General features: G+C 52.4%; 1 protein-coding gene across 13 annotated transcripts in view; it reads left to right on the plus strand.

The window, feature by feature from the left end:
• Nucleotides 1-162: 162 nt before the first annotated feature.
• PYROXD2 (pyridine nucleotide-disulphide oxidoreductase domain 2) overlaps nucleotides 163-20549 on the plus strand; it is a 32035-nt gene continuing 11648 nt past the window's right edge. For 3 of the 13 annotated variants that reach the window (XM_079137847.1, XM_079137843.1, XM_079137854.1), the window contains exons 1-12: nucleotides 165-1182; nucleotides 5089-5108; nucleotides 7467-7560; nucleotides 7630-7703; nucleotides 11583-11738; nucleotides 13600-13753; nucleotides 15465-15526; nucleotides 15619-15716; nucleotides 17606-17747; nucleotides 18055-18189; nucleotides 19274-19346; nucleotides 19571-19727. In XM_079137847.1, coding sequence (XP_078993973.1) covers nucleotides 1056-1182; nucleotides 5089-5108; nucleotides 7467-7560; nucleotides 7630-7703; nucleotides 11583-11738; nucleotides 13600-13753; nucleotides 15465-15526; nucleotides 15619-15716; nucleotides 17606-17747; nucleotides 18055-18189; nucleotides 19274-19346; nucleotides 19571-19727 — 1292 coding nt within the window. In that variant the 5' untranslated portion in view covers nucleotides 165-1055. Of the gene's footprint in view, nucleotides 1183-5088; nucleotides 7704-10182; nucleotides 10367-11582; nucleotides 11739-13599; nucleotides 13754-15464; nucleotides 15527-15618; nucleotides 15717-17605; nucleotides 17748-18054; nucleotides 18190-19273; nucleotides 19347-19570; nucleotides 19728-20549 lie in introns of those variants that run through there. The other 10 variants (XM_079137846.1, XM_079137845.1, XM_079137849.1 and 7 more) reach the window with 8 other exon arrangements.

The following is a 20549-nucleotide window of genomic DNA, read 5'->3' on the forward strand; positions in this document are numbered from 1 at the left end:
TATACTTTGTTGCTTAGAGAATAGTAACAAAAACATCTGTACATGTTTAGTACAGATGCAGGTTTTTTCCCCCCAAATATTTTCTGCAGCTGACTAAATCCATAGATGTGGAACCTAAAGATAGGGAGGGTCAAACTAATAAATAACACTGGGGCGTATATCCTGAGTCAGATTTTAGCAGATTCACGTGGTCTGAGCCTTCACTGGTGTGTAGAGGGGTATCTGCTGAGAGGAGCGGTTCTCAGAAAGCCTGCTTCCTCAGAACGTCTTTCCGTATCCTCTTCCGGTTCTGAGAGTCATTTAGTAGCAGGCTTCTGGGACACAAGATAAGACCGTGCAGGAGCATTTTGCCTATAGGGGACCATCTGGGAAGGAATGCCCAGGGAAGAAAGGGGCTGCAGACTGAAGACAGCCCAAGGGACAGTAAGAAAGCACTTAAGCTGAGGATGTTTGCAAAGGTGATCTTTAGGATTCTTGGGAAATGGGAAAGATGCCAAAAGATGGACATGCCCAGACGATAGGAAGAAAAAGGCAAACCCAAGAATTACAGTGAACTTGTCCCTAAGTGGCTTGTTCAGGGGAGAACCTGGCGCCTTCTCTGCACTATGCTGGAGGCCCTCATGCTAAAGGTGCCCCGAGGCTCTGCGGGTGGCAGCCTGAGGCTCCCGTGGGTGAAGAGCGGGCACCACCTCCGACCGTCAGACCCCACCCTGCAAGCCTGAGGACGTGGAGCCGGGGTGAGCTGAAGTGACTGCCCTCTCCACCCGCTGTGCGGTCCCCACACACCCCGCCGGCCCGGCGCAGACCCGGCCCGGAGCCCTAAAGAACCGTCAGCTTGGTCGTCGCTTCCGAGTCCCGAGGCCGCACCGAGCCCGCGAGGGTCACGGGCAACGCTGGGCCTGCCCTGCGCTGACGCACAGGGGCGAGGGAGCCCGCGGGCCCAGGCCCCGCGCGGGCGGCGGGCGGCGGGAGCTCCTCCCCGCCGCCTCCTCCACTCCGCCCCCTGCCTGGCCGGGGCGGCGCCGAGAGCTAGGCCAGCAATTCCCGAGGCAGAAATGGCCGCAAGCGGCCGAGGTCTCGCTAGGGCTTGGGGTGCCTCTCGCTGCCCCACTTGGAGACAAGCTCACTCGGAAGCTGGCGGACACCCGAAGCCTGAGTACGATGCGGTGGTGATAGGAGCAGGTAAAGAAGGCGGGAAGGCAGCGCTGCCCGGGCCTGGAGGGCCCTTCTGCAAAACCCCACTTCTCCCTCCACTGGGCACAACCTGGTCACGAGTGTGGGTGAGAGCCGGCGGTGACGGAAGGCCTCTGGTCTCAGAGTCAGGAGCCCTCGGGTCAGGGGGTGGTCTAGAAAAATTCTTGCCCGCTCTAGGCACCTCGAGTGGCCTAGGTGAGTTCAGGGGCTCCCCTTGTCTCCAGCTAAATGAACTAATGAACTAGCTCTCACCACGTTCTTGGAATCCTGTGGCACCTTGGATAGAAAGAGCCCTGGGACAACAGCAAATGAAATCCAGCCACCAGTGCTCTGAATTCTGGTCACCACCACCTCACCACTGAGGTCACCCATCCCCCAAAGGAAACCAGAATCACTTCACAAAGAGTGATTAGGGAAAACAGAACTGTACCCCAGAGACCCTACTGTATGTCCACAGAGGGTGACAGTCCTGTTTTCCTCTCAGACATTTGTGGACCTGCTGTGTGGTCCTGTGACACTTTGCTGACCCCCAGACTCAGACTACTGTGTGACTGGGTGGTCAGTCACACTCTCAGAGGGCCTGAAGGCATTATTTCCAACTGGGCTCATTTCACTGCCAGGTCTGAAGAAAGAGGCTGCTCAGGCTCCGTGCTGGGCACAGTTCAAAGGTGCCCCCTGGTTTGGCTTGTTCTCTGTGTGTGCTGAATGCTGGCCAAAGCCTCAGCTTGCTCTCCGGGGAGCAAGCGTTCACACACGTGCACACATACGCACATACTTATATAAATACTGAAGTAAAATAAATGTGGAACACACAGTTTTATAAAATCAAGGAAACAGTACTCTTAATTTAAATTCCATGTGACCAACTGTTCCTGACCTAATACTCTTTGATTTTTGCCAAACTCAATAGCCAAACTGTGGTTGCAGTTTGGGAGGGTCATAGTTTGGAAAGGGATGCTTGATATTTTTATTCACTTTGAAGAGTAGAACAAAAATGAAACAATGAAGATTTATGTCCCAGCTTCATTCCTTCTTCAATAACAGGAATGACTTTGCTCAGTCAGATAATTTTTTTTCTGATCCTGGAAGAAGATTTTCTCCGTTTCGGTGCTGTTTTCCACAATGCAACAGCTACAGACACAAGGCACTCCATTCAATTTCATCTGCGTTGTTAGCATTTTCCCATCTCTTTCCTGAGCCAGTAGATCAAGCCCTGCCATGTCGTGTGTGCTGGGGCCCATGTGTCATGTGTCACTGTGGCTCTACCTGTTTGAGGTCACTGAATGTGTCTTGGGGGAGACACATCCTGGAGGTGTTAACAGGCCACATCCAGGCATGTAGAGGCAGGTGACCGCAAGAGCATAGGTTATAGGCCAATACAGCCAAATAACTAAAAGTGGTGATTTTGAGTAGTTTTTACCATCACTTTTAAGATAATTTACTTAATAAGAAGTTTATAGGATTTAATTTTTAACAATGACTCTGTGACAACCAGTTCACAAACTTTCTGGACTCCAGCACCCAGTCCTCTGAGCCTCAGAGAAGCCCCCTCCTTCCTTCCATTCTTGGTCACAGCCCACCTGCTGACTCCCATCTGCCAGCTGCCTTGGTGACTCTCCCACAGTGTGATTGTCTCAGTGAGTTGGCTTCTTCATTTACCTGATTTAGAGGCGTCCCAGCCTGAGTGAGGAACAGAGTGGCATCTTCTGAGATTATTGTTTTATCTGAGTCCCTGAAGTCACACCAGTGCCTGGCAGTCACCTCAAAGAGAACCCGATTTTGTCATTTGACTACCCGTGCCTAAGAATGCCCCAAGGAGCTTGTTGAAATGCAGATTCCTGGACTTTGTACCTGGTGATGCGGATTGGAGGGAGCGGGAGGCGACTCCCAGCTATCAGCCCATCTGTCTGCCAACACTGAGCAAATCTGATGGCAGTGGCTCAGGGCAGCTCCCACACAAAGCCCCACACACCTGCTTCCTGAGGATCCCTGGAAGTGGCTAGGGGTTCCCTGAGCCTGCAGCAAAGGACCTTTAAGGGGTCAAGTCACCAGAAGCCATAGGAGAACTCATTCAGAATAGGGGATTCTGAAATGTTGGATCCTGGACTTTCGTCCTTCCAGTCTGTGCCCTTGGGGGTTTACATGCCGTCAATGGACTGGACTCTGTTGCCAGGAAGACTTTATTAGTTTTCCAGAATTGATGAGCACCACTAATTACAAGACAAATAGCTACTGTATATTGTGGGCCTGTAAAAGGCCGGGTGCTTTATGGATATTATTGGTCATCCTCCCCACAAGGCAAGATCTCCAGCATCGTTTCTGTTTTACATACAAAGGAGCTCGAGGCTCCTGGCTGCTAAATGCCTCCCTGAGGGTCATGCCAGGGTCAACAGCAGAGCCAGGCTGAGCCCAGGATAGCCTGCCTTCTTGAATTTGCTTTATGTATTGAGGAAAGGGCTTCTCAAACTGCAGGTTTGGGCAATAGTTATAAGTCCCAACAAACATATTTTTAAAAACTTTCTTATGGAAATTTTCCAGCACTTTTCTAAATGAAATGTAACCAAATAGATCAGTCATCACATGCTCATCACGTGGTGAGAGTTAATATTAGTTCATGAAACCTTCTTCCTGTGAAATGCATTTACTCATGCGGCATGTGCTGGATCGTGTTGTCAGATGCATTTCTTCCTGTGGATCATGGTCAAGGGGCCTGAAAACCCAGTTTCTGCATTCCATTAGTAGGTTGGAATGTGTTTCTCTCACATCCTGGGAAGCCTCCATGTGGGAAGAGTGAAGCAAAACTGGCTCAGCCATGAGGACAAGCATCATGTGGGCCATCGCTGCCCGATTTAGGGGCATTTGCCAGGCTACAGCCGAGCAGGTCATTTCGAGTCAACCCTGGATTCAGGTCGGTGCTTGCGATCAGAGTGGTGACTGTCACCAAGGAGAGAATGGACTGGGGGGTCACAGGAGCTGGCTGACAACCACTGGGGCCTGTCCTCTGCCACGAGTGAGTCTCCACAGACATTGTCTAAGGATGGGGAGAGGAGGAGACAGGCTCGGCGGGCTCCAGGCCCTGTGTGCTCAACTTGTGGATCCAAGGTCCTGGGTGGGAACTACCTGGGAGCTAAAGAGGAATCAGGGTACAGCCTACATGTGCCCCGCTTGACCTGCTGAAGGACCCTCTGAGGAGGAGAGGTCTGGGAGTCCATAGTTCTGCCGGGCTGATTTCGAGCTTCTCAGACCTGCACTCATTACCCAGTTGGTGTGGAACAAGAGATCCCAAAGACAAATCCAGGGCTCCTGGCCAGGGGCAGTCCTCCCAAAATTTTTAGAAAAAAACTGACTGTTGGTCAGCTAGCACTGGGGCACACCTAGTTCCTCTAGCACACCTTGGAGCTGAGTGTGTTTGATCACTTCATTTTGAACTGTTCATACTTCATTTTTGGAACACTAGAGACTGACAGGGACACCCCTATGTGGATGAAATCTTCCACAACTTGACAGCAACTCTGCCCTGAGCAGCACTCACTGGGATGGCTGGTCGTTTATTCCAGGTGCAACAGCGTACTGGCCGCCTCTCTCTCGTTTCCAATCCCCACCATGTGCACTGTGATGCTCCCTCAGTCACCTGCTCCTTGCCTAGTGATGGTAACCCCATGACCATAACTTTGTCTTCGTGCCTCACTCCTGCATGGAGCCATTGACCGAGCCGGGGGCCAGCACTTCTTTCAAACCAAGACAAATCAGGGACTTTCACTCCTCCCAGGGCAGTGGGCAAGGGCCACCAGAGATCTGCCTGGGTGGGGCAGGGGTGGGCCCCTCTCTCCTCAAAGGATGTGCATCTGCCAGCTGGCTAGTGATCTGTCCTCTCCTGTCCCCATCTCATTGCAGGACACAACGGGCTGGTGGCTGTGAGTACCTCCTTCTAGTCCCACTGCACTAGCCCTAGAGCCTATGGTCTCAGCAGCCACAGGGAGAAGTGAGGAAGCGGCAGGGCAAAGGCCAGAGGAGAGAAGGAAAGAAGCTCACTCCAGTGCTGACCAGGAGCTGGGTCGAATGTGCATCTGTAGCCAGTCAGGGAGAACATCATGGGCTCCCTTTCCTGTTCTTTCCTTAATACTTGGGACCCCAGCCATGGCCTGTGGGAGAGTCGGGGAGCTTCAGAAACAGGCTGGTGAAAAGGTGGGGAAATATCTAACTGGCATTAAGGGAGCAGGTGGGACCCTGGGGGATCAGGAGTGTGAGGCAGGTGGGGCCTCTGACTCCAGGTTATGGGCAGTCCTTGTTCAGACAGCCCTGTGCTCCGCTTTGAGGTTCAGGTGACCCACGACCTGGAGCACACTGCTGCTGCATGTCCAAGTGCCTGGTGATAGCACGAGCCCCCTAGCAGAGAGGCCAGGGCTCACATCCCGAGCAGACGGCTTTGAGATCCCCAGCTGAGCCAGGCCAGAATCACCCTGGGGGCTCTGCTTCTCAACCCTGAGTCCAGGTACCTCCAGGAGGCCACTGAGGGTCTTCAAGGGCACAAAACAAATGTGGAAGCTCTTGCTGAAGCAGTGGCAGCTCCAGAGTATCAATTAGGGTGTGCCAAGGGACTGCTGTGAAGCCTTAATACCTTAAACAACGTATCAGTTTTGCCTGAACATTCTACAGGGGACCTTTTCAGCTCAACTGATCAGTAATTTAAACACCAATTTGATATTAATGTAAGCCCAGGTTTGTCTCCCGGCTCTGTCACTTTCTATCTGTCAAGGCTAAGGCAAGTCACTCAGCCTCTCAGCCACATAAAATGAGAACAGCCATGCTCACCCTCAAGAAGGCAATAGTTAATGTGCTTGCAGGGACCTGGCACATAAAACTTGACCTGAATGCTGGCTCTCACTGGTGGAAGTTTCCAGCCCAGGCAGGCTAATGTCAGTGCCCTTCAGCCAAAGACCACCAGGAATGCACCTGTGCTTAATCAAGTGGGGTCAATTACTCCTAACAGTGAGGGAGAACCACGAGGTGTCTCAGTGAGGTGCTAGGAAGAACCTAATAGAGGATTTGAGTTTTGGTTGGATGATTTGGGAAAAGGCCCGAGAAAATAAGAGTTTGTTCTGGGTTAGACACTGTCAGAAAGTGAGGACAGTCTCTGGCTGGAACCTCAGTACTTCTTCTCTGTAGGGAGCAGAGACAGATGAGGATGCTGTTAATTGGTAAAGAAGTAGCAGTCACTCAACTGGCCAAGAGAGGGGACATTTGGTATTTCGTGAATGGCACAGAGACCTTGGATTTGTTTATGCTTAAACAAAATTGTGCAGAGAGCTTGCTTTGTCTCATTTTATCACAGTCTCCCAGTAATCTTATCTCAGACCATTCTGTGAAATAGTTTATTTCTAATCGGAGAATAACATGGCTTACCCCTGCTGCAGATGTCAAGCTGGGAGAGCCTGAGTCAAGCTGTTAACCACATTGAGCCTCAGTTTTCCTCTCTGTAAAATGGGGAGAACCATTGTGCCTACCTCCAAGATGGTGGAGTGTATTAAACAAGGTGCACTCGATGTCTGGCACATTAGTTGCCCAGTGAACCAGGAATGGTGACTTCACCATCCCTGTTGTCACCTTGGTGTAGGTGGTAGTGGGAAGAACAGCACTGTGAGATTGTAGGCTCAGGGGTAGATCAATTCATCGGATATTTATTGCTGTTCCCCTAAGTGCTAGAGGAAAAGTAACAAAGCCTTGCATCATTTGTTCCCCCCAATAAAGTTCTTTTGTGGACCCAGCTTCAGTTATTACACATCTCAGGTGCTAGGGACCAGCTCAGTGAATCCCTGCAGCAGCCCTACGAGGTAGGGAGAGTCAGTACCATAATCGTCAGCCTTGTTCTGCTTACGAGGAGACAGAGACAGGATGGATCAGGTACTGAGGCTGCACCAGCAGAGAATGGGGTTTGGTTTCACATTCTCTAGTTCAGCTTCACCGTGCCACCTCCTGCTGGGCTTGTGGAGGGAAGGAGGCTTGCTCCTGCCTGGAGGAGAGGGACATGTGGGACAGGGTGGGTGGGATGCAATGTGAGTTCCTAGAGCACCAGGCTTCTAAGGAGGGAAGGTCACCTTCAGCTGGGATGTGGAGGGGCAGGAGCAGGCAAGTCAGAGCTTAGAAGACATCTGAACAGCGTGAGCCAAGGGGTAGTGTGCTGGCCCTGCAGTGAGGACCCTGAGACCGGGCGTCAGCCTTGAGGGATCTGGGTGTTCCAGAGGGATGAAGGGAGGGCCCTGTGTGCCCCCCAGGCGGCGTACCTGCAGAGACTGGGGGTGAACACGGCGGTCTTCGAGAGGCGACACGTGATTGGGGGTGCAGCTGTCACGGAGGAGATCATCCCAGGTGAGCCCTGAGAGGTGGGAGGGGCTGAGGAGTGACCGCTGGTGACTGGTTTTTCTGATTTGGTTCCAGGGTTTAAGTTCTCCCGAGCATCCTACCTCCTGAGCCTTCTGAGGCCTCAGATTTACACGGACCTGGAGCTGAAGGTAGAGCAGCCCTGTGGCCGTGGTGGGTGGGTGGTTGGGATTGCCTCTCATCTTCCCATCCTGGGGTGGGGGCTCCCTACCATGCGCCCTGGGTGATTCCTTTGCCTGAGGTCCCTTCTATCCCAAGGTTGGCCTACCCCCAGGGTCTTCTGCTGCTTGCTATAGATTGTATCACCCACCCTGTGTCTTAAAAACTCAGAAACTTCACATAAAAATCAGACCTCATTTGAAGACTGAGCTTTGTCAACATCAGGCCCTTGATCTACATGGTGGCATTTGGCTGGCGCCTTAAAAGGACTTCCCAGCTCAGCCGGTTCATGTCACCTTCTAGCATCACTTGCTTAAACCCTTGGGCACCTGAGTTTGCAAAGCCACCTTAGGCTGGGCCCTATTTCTGCCCTTGTTAAACTTTGGAGCCTGCCTCCATCTTGGCAGCGTGAACAAGACGTTGGACCTGGACTTTCACCCCTTCCAGTTCCTGGGCTGTTTGGAGGGGCTCCTGAGAGCTCTCCCCTGGCTTGCCGGCTCTGCTCTCACCCTTCACATTTTCACCCCTCACCACTTGTTTCATACGCTCTGCCACCATGTTCCTGAGGCTGGCTTGGCTCCCGCCTGCTGGTGCCTCTGTCACCTGCCCCTTAGAAAAAAGGTCCTCAGTGCCACCTGTACAAGCAGCTGCTGTGTACCTCAGTACCAACTTTGCTCTGAATTCAAAATTAATAAGATACTCTGCCACTGTTTGTAACCCTTGGCTTCTGTAACTGGCTCGTGTAGAGGAGTTCTGTGAATTAGGACCACAGAAGCCCAAATGAAGAAATTATTACTTGAGAGAGGGAAAGAGTGTAAGTACCCTCATGCCAGCACTGGATGAAACTTAGCCAAGGCCCAGCGGTGTGTCTGGGATCTTCAGCCCACACCACACTATAACTGAAGGCAGTTTGTAACTGTCCCAGTAGTTGACGGAGTCAGATATTGGGGACCAGAGGCAACCTCTGACCTCTCTCCCGTCCCTCACTGATCTTGTGGGTCTCAGCTGTCTTCCTTCTGCTGGTGCTTTACTCTGGGGAATCTCCCTGAAGTGGGACTCGTGAACCTGCATGTCCATGGAAATGACCTGGAGACTAGTGGGAAATGGAGATGCCCATGGGTTCTCGTTCAGAGATCTGATGCCATAAGAATAGTGGGGCCTGGGACTGGCATGTTATAGCTTTCTCAGGTGGTTCTGAAACAGGAAGCCCCCAGGCACCACTTTGAGAAACAAACCTGTAATTTTCCCAACAGTTTCCACCGGGGATGGCTGTGCATGCTGCGGAAACTCATGGGCAAATTAGAGGAAGCAGTCCGTTCTTGTTTTGTTTTTGTTTCTAAAGAAAACTGTATGTACTGAAAAAAATTTCATGGAGATAATCTCATGGCTATTTAGTGTTCCCCTTCTTATCCCAATTCCATGTAATTAAAACTATCAAGAATGACAAAGGTACCATTTGTAAGAGAGTCCTAGAGGCAGTCAAAAATATTCACGTTTGATTAGTTATACTTGAAATAACTCCTGGCTCCTCTCCGGTCCCTTATATGGAGGGTTTCTCAATCCATTCATCCAGTCGATGTTCCTGAGCACCTGCTCTGAGCCAGGCACTGGGAGAAGCCCAGGGGCACATGGGCTGGGTGGGGTGAAGGAGGGAGGGAGGCAAGGACCCAAGAGAACTTAGGTAGAGGTAAGTGGCAGGAAGAAAGTGAAGCCATGTGACGGGGACAGGCTAGACTGTTGACCAGGAGCTCCTCCTCGAGGAGGTGACCTGCAAGCTGACATTCCGGTGCCAAGAAGTCACCAGCTTTGTGCCCTGTGGACATATGACCAGAGAGAGTTCTAGTCAGAGGGAAGTGGAGGTAGACAGGCCGAGGCAGACTTGAGAAGAAGGCGGGTGAGTGTGGCTAGGGCGGCCATGACGAGGGGACGGCATTTAATCCAAGGGCAGTGTTTCATCAGGAAAGAGAGTGTGGGATTCTGACTTTACGGAAGATCAGTCCCCTGGATCGTGGCGGAGGCGGGAGTGGCTGCAGGGCCATTGTTGAGGCAGCTCCTGCAGTGGTTCCCAAGATGGCCACTTGGGCCAGGGGCAGCAGACGTGGAGAGAAGTGGGCGACCTCTGCTGATGGTGCCAATGGGACCTGGCTGACGATGGGAAGTCAGGGGGGCGGGAAGAAGAGGAACTAAGGGTGCCCTTTAGGGTAAAGAGTTCACTGCGTTAAGAGGAAGTTCCTCCAACTTGGAATCAAATTTCTCTATCTTAATGTCAGAAAAGACCCACAGGTGAACCAGCCCACGGCCCTACCCATGTCTGGAATCTCCTGTGCAGTTTGCACTTTGCCCTGGAGAGCTTGGCCCTCTGGAATGTCTGATTTGGAGCCACTCCAGCTCTAGCTCTCGGGAAGGTCTTGTTCTAGTTTCCACACACTGTCCTAATACTTACACTCACAGATCTCATTTGTGTCCCCTGGCGCACACCTTACCTGCAAAGTATAGTATTCATCAGTTCAAGTCAACAGCACACGTGGTGACTACACTGAATCTACGTGTGGTGGACATAATAGCAAGATGGATAATGCCCCTGACCTCATGGAATGTACATTCTACTCTGGGAGGTGAAGAAAAGACTGAATGTGTAAGTAACCATGTGCTGACCAGTGCTTCGGAGAAAAATAACATAGGGTGATGGGCAGGGAGTGCTGGCATGGTCAGAGGAGGCCTTGCTCATAAGGGACACTTTAGCAGAGATCTTGAAGAAGTGAAAGAGCAGGCCATGGATCTAGAGAAAGAAGTCTCTAGGTGGCAGCCGCTGTAAGGCTTTCTGTGTTATAGCAGAGGCCCCTTTGTTGTATCTATGGAGAAGTAAATGTGCTCTTAGAAAGTTCTGTGTGCTGGTCTCAAGCCCCTGTAAATCAAATCATATTTTAAATGCATCAAGGCAACTTCCATTTAAAGTGACCCTGGAGTAAATGAGTCTGCAAAGTAAATAAAATTTTTTGATGTAAATAATTTATCTACCTTGTGCATATGGATTTTCACATAGCCATTGCTTTATTGTTTCTTTCTAAATTTTAATTATTTAGTTCTGAAGTGGGACAGTTATAGATTAGGGCTGAGAGCCAGGGCCTGGGAGTCACAGAGATGTGGTTTTAAAACCCAGATCTGCCTCCTACAGTGACCTGAAATAAGTTATTTAACTTCTCTGAGCCTTGGCTATGGCATTTGTACAAGAGGATAAGAATACTGACAGAGTTGTTGTGAAGTAGCAATTGTAGACCCCACCACCTCCGGCGCAGGGTGAGCATGATATAATGCAGCTTGGTGTAGCAAGGTCTGGCATAGTTGGCGGGCACTGTGCTCTGGTGTGATATGGTTGGTGAGGTGTGGTGTGCTCTGACCATGCCAGCACTCCCTGCCCATCACCCTACATTATTTTTCTCCGAAGCACTGGTCAGCACATGGTTACTTATACATTCAGTCTTTTCTTCACCTCCCAGAGTAGAATGTACATTCCATGAGGTCAGGGGCATTATCAGTCTGGCTCACTACTATGTCCACCATGCGTAGATTCAGTGTCGTTACTAAGTGTGCTATTGACTTGTATTGATGAAATCTCTACTTTGCAGTACGGCTTGAGGTGCGTGTATGGTACAGTACAGTCTTATTGACTGCCTGCACAAGAGGGCTTTTTATAAACTTATTTAAAAAAACAAAAACAGGATCCAGGACCACATGCCTTGGGAACCTGCACACAGGACCTAAATGAGCTCACAAACACAACTGAGGAAAGGAGACCGGGGGTGGAGACCACAGACCCCTAAAATGTTGCCTGCGCTGTTCATATTCTACAGAAACATGGGCTGAGGCTCCATCTCCGAAATCCCTACTCCTTCACCCCCATGTTGGAAGAGGGTGCAGGGGGCAATGTGCCCAGATCCCTTCTTCTGGGCACAGACATGGTGCAAAACCAGAAGCAAATCGCCCAGTTCTCACAGAAGGATGCCCAGGTAAGGAAGTGTCCAGAGATGCTCCTCCTCCCTCACCAACCTGGAGGGGCTATTGAAAGGAAACGGGTCTGGTTGAAGCTGTCCTAGAATATAGTGTCCAAAGGCTACCCATGGCTCAAACAGGCTGCCTTGCCCTCCCTAGAGGGCTCCAGTGTATACTCACCTGTGATCTTAGGCTCTGTGAAGGAAAGGATGTAAGACCACTGGGCACTGCTGGCTCTTGAACCTGTGCGTGTTCAGTATGAGGTCGCTGATCAGATGGTCTCCACATACTGTGTACCGGGTGTGCCTCATGTCCTTCCTGCTTTCCAACAGAATCCCAAGTGGTTGTCCACATTAAAGCACATGAAAGCCACAGTGGAGGCTGACGGGCAGATCAGAGGTCATTCAGAATAGAAGGAGCTGCCTCAAGAGAGCCGTAGCGAATTCTCATTCAGCCTGGCATCAGTCCCTGGCACTCTAGGCAAGAGGGCATCCGTGGTGGTGCGCAGGTCTGGGGAAGGAGAGCACACCAGACAGAGGACGCACACTGTTTCTTGAGGTTGCTGTCTGGGAATTCATTGGGCAGCCTCGTCCACGTGCGTCAGTAGGTGATGGAACAGGCCTGGTGTTACAGGGTCTGTGGACATGGAAAGGAACTTTGGCCACTTTTGTACCAATCCTGGATACAAGCTAAAGGTGTAACATTAATCATACCTTAGTGGAGGCATTTTTATGAGAACAGGTGAATGCCATCCATGTGCATCATGTCCTGTGGCATTAATCTAACACAGGGTAAAATCTAGAGAACCCCAGGCCCAGGGCACATCTCTCCAACCAGTGGTTTCCAAACCCGGTCGATGAGCAGAATCTCCGGGGGAGCTTAGCTTTTTCAAACTGCTTCTCTCATGATCGTTTTGTGCCCCAGGCTCAGGATCACTGCCCTCACCCTCCAAATCCTGCTTGTCTCTGGTGCACTAGATGGCAGTCAGCACAAGGCCAGGTCCCTGGGCCTGCAGGACACTGGTGGTGGCTCTGCCTTCTAATGACCACACAAGCAGGAGGCCATGGCCCATTCCCTTTGTGGAACCTAAGGAGCCTGATCTCTGGTTTTGTCTTTGCAAGTTGTCATCTTAAAGGTCTGCTCTAGAGAAAGGTGTTTAACTTCATTTTTACCTAGACTTCCCAAATGTTCTTCAACACAGAACTTTTCTTTATGTGACCTTTAAAGTTCGCATGTGTGCCCATGGGTATAACTGAGCCCATGGGTATAGCTGAGCCCAAGTTAAAAGCTCTGAGCTGAGAATCAAAAGCTCTAATGGCTCAAGCATCTCTCCCTGCTCTGTCACTTGTCCAGCAAAGGGATGGTGGGAGTTAGAAACTGGTCGTGGACAATGGCTTCAGTGTGGGAGCTTGAGGGAAGAAGACACAGACCTGGGCTGCTGCAGGTGAGGAGGCAACATGTCGGACTGATGGGCCAAGAGAGAGCAGATGGCATGCTGAGATCCCGGGGAAGAGGCCCAACTTCTGAAGGACAGAAGGACAGAGAGAAAATCTTCTAAGAGCCCAGACCCTGAGCAGCTTGCCAGCTTCCTGTGTCTGGTGTTGGCCCACACTGACCCTGTCCTTGGTGGCTCTCCTACTGCCCAGGTCCCCCCCTTTGCCATGCAGTTTTCCTGGCACTGACCTCAACACACAGACCTAGAAGTAGGAGGACTGAGCAGAGCCGAGCTGAGCCATGGCAGGGGCCGAGGCCTGGGGAAGCATCCCGGCTCCTCTGTGGAGGGCAGCAGAGACGTGGGAATGGTGGGGGGCAGAGCATGAGGACGACATCCTTGTGGGATTCCACACAGTGCAGCCCTGACCGAGATCTCTATTCCAGGCCTTTCCCAGATATGAGAAGTTCATGAATCGCTTGGTGTCAGCCATTGACCCTCTGCTGGACGCAGCCCCTGTGGACACAGCGGCCTTCCAGCACGGTTCCATGCTGCAGAGACTCAAGTCACTGTCCACCCTCAAGCCCCTGCTAAAGGCTGGTGAGTCCCAAGTGCTGGCATCAGGGCAGGAGTAACCTTCACAGAGAGGAGCTCATGTTCTCGAAGCCTGGACAGAAGGTTGGACCGCCATGGCAGCCTGCCAGTCATGGCCAGTTAAGGCCATGAGGGCTGCCTGGAGCACTTCACTGAGATCCCAGGCTGATATGCTCTAAAAATAGAACCTGAAGCAAAGGACTAAATACCCATAGTTTATTTAGAAAGGTGACACCAACGCCCCAAATTAGGGGAAAGAAGGAATGAAACTGGATGGAGGGAGAGCCACTGCCAGGGTATTTTATTGCCCTGGCCGTCACCATGGGTGACGAGGCACCGGACCTGCCTAGACCTTCTGAGAGCCTTGTAAAATGCGGAAGAAGACCATTCCTGGAGAAGAAAGAGGTGTTCATCCAGGAGGCCCTCCCCCATTGGTCAGGTGTTGCCCACAGGATGTTAACTCTGCAGCTGTGGGCCGTTCGTCAGTGGGTGACCTGGCATGGTACCAAAGAAGCCAGGGAAGAAATGAAGCAGCACACGTTAGGACTGAGGTTAGATGTGCTGCTGGGGTTTCAGTGTATGAAGCCAATCCAAGCTGCGTGGAGCTTGTCTAGCTATGGCTAGAGTAAGATTGAGGGCCAAGAGAATTTAAAGAACTGTCTCCATATAAGACCATGCTAGATTTGAGAGCGTCCAGGAGAAGTTCTGTGATGAATTAGTAAAGTCTGCCATGGGTGTGGGAAGGGAAGTTCCCCCAAGTGTGCTGTTCTTTACTGTGACTTAGAGTATTCAGACAAGTTCGCTTCAATGTTCTAGAAAAGTACTGAGTTAGTCAGCTATGATCACAAGAGAAAAAGGTCCATAAGACCCTCATGGCATATAAAAATAAACCTTTTTTCTCACAGTCTTATGTGGTTTAGCTCATTCCAGTGGGTCAGCTAATCCAGTCTGGTCTCACGCATGCGCCTGTGGCTAGGACAGGTCTTCAGGGGCAGTGCTGCCTCAGTGTCTCATCCTCCCTTTGGAAGCAGCATGCTAGTCTGGGTATTGATGGAAGACCACATTGGGCTGAGCCTGGTGCCCAGGCCTGTTGTAAGCCTCCGTGTCACATCTGTAGGCATGTGATTGCCAAGCAAACCATATGAATGAACCCGGAGTCAGGACTCAGGTCAACCCAACTTGTGGGTAGAAGGAACTGCAGAGTTACGTGCCAAAGAGTGTGGGTACCAGGAGAATCTACCCTACACACCCAAAGCAGATGATCCTTTCAGATTTCCAGCCCAAGGAGTTTGAGGCAATAAACATTTGTGTAATAAACATTTATTGAGCAACTACTGTTGCCAGATATCAAGCTATAGACAGGGACCCCAATGGCTAAGACCATGATCTCTGCCCCCAAGGCCTACTGGCCAGTGGCTCTCTGAAATAGTCCGCATTAGTGTCGTAGGAATGTTCATCTCCCTGTGAACTTGCAAATGCCCTGTGTATCTCATTGAATCCTCAAGCTAACCTTTGGGGGTGTGAAACATGAGTCCCATTTTACAGATGGAGGAACAGGTTCAGAGATGTTAAATTGTGCCCAAGGCCATGCATCCGCCATGCTACACTGCCTGCCGTGGACGATCTCCGTCTCCTCCCATTCTCTTATCCCCTGGGACAGATCGGAGAGTTCCTCACAGGCTGTCTCTGTTGATGTTTTGGGGTTCTTCTCTTTTAGGTCGCACTCTGGGAGCTCAGCTTCCCCAGTACTACCAGGTGTTCACAGCTCCCATTGCCAAGGTGAGCAGCTCCCCAGCCCCAGCCCCATAGCCATCCGGGGACCCCTCCTGCCAGCCAGGCCCTGAGCGCTTCTCCTGCGGCTCTTCACCCAGGTGCTGGACCAGTGGTTTGAGTCTGAGCCCCTCAAAGCCACTCTGGCAACGGATGCTGTTATTGGAGCCATGATGAGTCCTCGCACGCCCGGGAGTGGGTGAGTGAGGAGGGAAGAGGGTCCGTGGGAGAGAAGCAGGGCCCTGGTGAGAGCCAGCAGGAAGGATAAGGGCAGAACGGCAGGGATTGCCATTTAAGGAGCTGCCAGGAGCCGGGCACTAAGCCAGGCACCTCACACACAGTGAACCCCAGAGCTACATCCAAGATCTGTGGTTCAGAGAAGAGAAGTGCCTGGCCCAAAGTCACACAGGTAGTAAGTGGCAGAGAGCCCAAGATCTTCCTTCTTAGCTACCACCTTTACTAGGAAAGGCCTCCCTAGGACATCAGCACAACTTCCTGCCTCTCCCCGCCCCCACCCCGTGCTCCTTTCCCTGGACTCTAAGGCACACTCTGGCACCTTCTGTGGGCAGGAAGCTACCTCTCAGTGAGCAGAGCGCATGCTTACAGCCCAGTCCAAAGGGGCAGTCACACAAAGCGAGGGCTGTGGTTGTGGTTTGACTTAATGATCCCCTTGTAGGAGTAGGAATGGAGGAACATGCACGTGTGCGTGTGTGTGCGCACTCGGGCATGTGTAGGGATGGATGCTGCCCAGGCAGGCCATTTCTAGTGTACGGAAGAAGCATCTAGAAGCTGTGGAGGTGGCTTTTCTCTTGAGGGATGAGAGCACCCCTCAGAAGTAGCTTTTCAACACCTATTGAGCCAGCCCCAAATCCCCCAGGACCAGGGAAGGGAGGGGCTGGCAGCAGTGGCTACACCTTGGCCGGGCTCTGTGATCTGCCAGCCACTTTGGAGTCTTTCAGTTGGAGCCTCCTGTCCTTTTCTCTGGGAGGTCTCTGGAAGGCCTAGGGACTGCTCAGGGGCCTTGAAGTTACTGGTTTCTTCATCCTTTCAACAACCGTTGACGGAGCGCTTGCCGTGTGAGCTGCGGGGATACAGTAGTGAACAGACCAGAAACCTCGTGGTGGAGAGGGACCCAGGGCCAGGGGATGATGAAGCCCCTGAGTGCTGTGACAGGAGGCCCTCAGGGAAACCCCAGCTGATCTAAACGTGGTGCTTGACTCAAGGCCTGAGGGACAAGGAGGAAGTAGCCAGACAAAAGATGAGGGAGGAGAAGCCCCAGGCCAGCCACAATGGCTGGAGGTGAGCAGAGGAGGGCTCTGTTCCAGGAACCGGACAAGGCTCGAGGCTCCGTCCAGTGGGGGCGTGGGGCTCAGGGCCGTGGTGAAGGATGAAGGTGGGCCCCTGGAGGCCGCCTCATGGGACTGGTAGCTACCCTAAGAGCAACAGTGAGCCAGAGAAGCCTTGAAAGGAGAGGAGTGGTCGGAATCAGCTGGGTTCTGAGATTAGGGTGCCAGATCCTGCGTGGAGGAGGGTCTGCAGGCAGGAGAAGGTGGTCCCCCTGGGGGCCCTCCTGCAGCAGTTTCAGGAAGAGAAGACCCAGGCAGCAGGGGACGGTTGCACCTAGAGTTCCTTGGAAGGAAGATTTGGCAGAGGTGAAACTGGACATAGGTGGTAAGGGACTGGCAGGGGTCAAGATGGACACCTGGGTTTCCATTGGAATCGAGAGCACCATTTGCTGGGGTGGGGAATATTGGGGAGTGGGGACACGGTGATGCCTGAAGGGACATACGCATGGAGATGGCTGGAGTAGCTGGTCAGTGTGGCGCTCAGGAGCTGCCAAGGTGGCAGTTTTGGGCATTGCTGCCACACTATTGGGATAAAGCTCTGCACGTGGGTATGTTTGCATGGCGAGGGAGCATGGAACGAGAAGGCGAGGGCTTTCATAAGAGCCTTGAACTCACAAAGGTTCGTGGAAAGGGCCAGGTGGGGGCAGGAGAGGCTGAAGGTATGAAATGGAAAGAGATTTGCCTCTAAAACTTGGGAGACGAAACCCCACCTCCAGCACCTGATCCTGTGCTCTGCCCTCAGGTATGTGCTGCTGCATCATGTGATGGGTGGCCTGGAGGGGACACAGGGTGCCTGGGGCTACGTCCAGGGTGGCATGGGTGCCCTCTCTGAGGCCATTGCAAGATCAGCTGTTGCACATGGAGCAAGTATCTTCACCGAGAAGGTGAGGGCCTCTCCCCTCCCTCTGGTTGGCAGGGATCCCTCAGATTTGGACCGTCCCTCATGAACAGATGGGCTCGGGTCAAAAGACGACAGTCGTGCAGCCTGTCAGTGACTGTCACTGAGTCCCAGTTCCTCTGACCACCCTTTGGATTCACCAGTCACTAAAACAGATTGAGCAAAGCTCAGGGATGGAGTGGGCGGGGCAGGGATGAGGAAGCTGGGGCACCGAGGGCGGTGCAGACGGTGGAAGTCCCCCCGACCCAGTCCACTTCCTTCTGGGGTTTCTGGGACCTGCTGGTGGGCTCCAGGCAGTGGCTAAGGTGCAGGTGAGCGGCGAAGGCCGAGCTCGAGGAGTGGTGCTGCAGGACGGCCAGGAGGTGAGGAGCAGAGCGGTGCTGTCCAGCGCGTCCCCGCAGATCACCTTCCTGAAGCTGGCCCCACAGGTGAGGAGGAAGAGCCAGAGAGTGAGATGACGTAGGTCATGCAGCTGGCAACTGGCAGAACCAGATGGGACTTTCTAACTAGAGTTATTTCTAGAACTTTCCTACTCTCTGAATTTCTCCCCCCTCACCAACTCTAACCCCACTGTCTGGTGTCAGAGATCATTTGCCATATTAATGCTGAGCAAATAAGAAGAAATGTTAGCCTGCAGACCTAGAGAATTCGGTTGCTCTTGGCTGAATTCAGCTGATCTGGCTTGCTTGGGCACCTGCAGTCAGCTGCAGGGCAGCTAGTGGGCTCTGCTGCTCTGGGACTAGACTTGCTCCTGTACCTGGGAGCCAGCTGGCTGTGGCTGGTCCAGGATGGCTTCTGCTGGAATGGCCGGGTGACTGAGCTCTGCTTCACGTGTCTTTCAAACTCCAGCACAGCAGTCCTGGCGTGTTCTCAGGTCTGGCCAAGGACCAGAGCAAGCCAGCTCAATCGTGCTCCTGATGTTGTCGGATAACTCTGTGTCTTATTTGCTAACACTGGTTAAAACAAGTCTCACGGTCAGCTCAGAGTCCAAGGGGAGGATGCTACAAAGTTGAGGATACAGGGAAGTTAATGCAGTTGGTCACACACCTCCCTTGTGCCCCAAAGAGAGGATAATGTGTTTATGAGCATGGAACTCCCAAACATCCTCAGGGCTATTCCTGGGGGCAGTACCACTATTTCTGGGTGTTTCCACTAACAACATTCCACCAAGATCAGGCAACACATCTTAGGGCGATTCTGAGATATCGAGACTTCTAAGATGTTCTAGACCAGAAGGGAAAAGAGGGATGCACACCCCTGGGCCTGGCCCATGCAGGCCAGGCTGTGAGCCATTTACGTCAGGACTGCTGGCAGAGTGCAGAGGAGAGGTGGTTAGTGCTGAGTGGGAGGAGATCTGGGAAGGCTTCCCAGAGGAGGTGATTTTGACTGAACACTAAAGGATGAAGAGGGTTTCTAGAGGCAGAAGGTGGAAGACCAGTCTGAGCAAGAGAGAAAGCAGCCTCCTTGGGGACTCCACTGTCTGAGGCTTTTCACTGAGGCTTCTCCTTCTAGGAGTGGCTTCCAGAGGGCTTCACAGAGAGCATTGCTCAGCTGGACACCCAGTCTCCTGTTACCAAGATCAATGGTGAGAGGCCCAAGTTTGCAGCACTGCTTCTTCACACCCTCTGGGTGGGAGATCCCCAGTCCGGGAAACCCGCCCGCCAGCACCTCCGTGCTCTCACCTCCAGCCCGCCCCTAGTGTGAAGGTGAGACGTTCTCAGATTCCCCGCCGCCACCTGTGTGAGCGTGGTGACTCTCTCGAGAGGACTACGGAGGGTGGTGGGCCCGACGCTCTCTGTGGTTCCTCAGTGGCTGTGGACAGGCTGCCCAGCTTCCTGGCAGCCCCCAATACTCCCAGTGGCCAGCCGCTGCCCCATCACCAGTGTTCCGTCCACCTGAACTGTGAAGACACCCTCCTCCTCCATCAGGCCTTTGAAGACGCCACGAATGGCCTGCCATCTCACAGGTGGGTGGCCCTGGGGCTTTATGTCCCCTGGAGGTCCTGATATTGGGACCTCGTGGGTGGTGACTGTTCAGACACAGCAGGAATCGACCTTTTCCACCTGGCGCTAAACCTTCCCAGTGACCTGGAAACTGCCTAAATCCACACATGAGTTCCAAGGACAGGAAGTGCATCCCAAGTAAGGAATCTGTGGACCGGCGTGGGTGGGGGTGAAGAGAAGGCCATGTCGAGGAGCGTTAGCAGAAGGGCAGAGCCCTACAGAGGGCTGCACTGGTGTTGGGAGAAGAGGAGAAATGCTTTCTGGGAGAGAAAGGGGGGTTTCTGATTCTGTCCTTCAGAGGGCACACTGGCTGAACCCCATTCCATACCTGCCTTATGTCTGATAAGCTGTCTTCATGCAAAATCCCTGAAAGCCTCCCTACCTCCTGCCCAGGCCATCTCCACCCTACCAGAGCAGGCAGGGACACTATGGGGCCCACCTTTTCCATCCTGTCCACTGTCCAGTGGATGCTTGCTGAAACCAGGGGGTGCCAGGCTTGGTACTGGGCATATGTGTGGGGCCTGGGTGTGAAGCAGACACAGAACAGACACACAACATTTGTGGCTTAAGTAAAGAAGATGTGGGCCTAAAGAGAAAGGTGCAGGGCGAAGTTTATCCATTTACAAATGTTTTGAGGCCCCTATTCTCTGTCAAGCTTGGTTCAGGGTCCTGGGCACAGAGCAGCAAGCAAAGTCAGGCAAGCAACAAACAAAGTCAACAGGAAAGGTCAACAAGTTGCTGACCTTTCACTGGAGGGAGACAAGACAGTCACTAAGCACGAGCTG

The sequence above is a fragment of the Sciurus vulgaris genome (genome assembly GCF_902686455.1).
Source record: "Sciurus vulgaris genome assembly, chromosome: 4".
NCBI classification, from domain to species: Eukaryota; Metazoa; Chordata; class Mammalia; order Rodentia; family Sciuridae; genus Sciurus; species Sciurus vulgaris.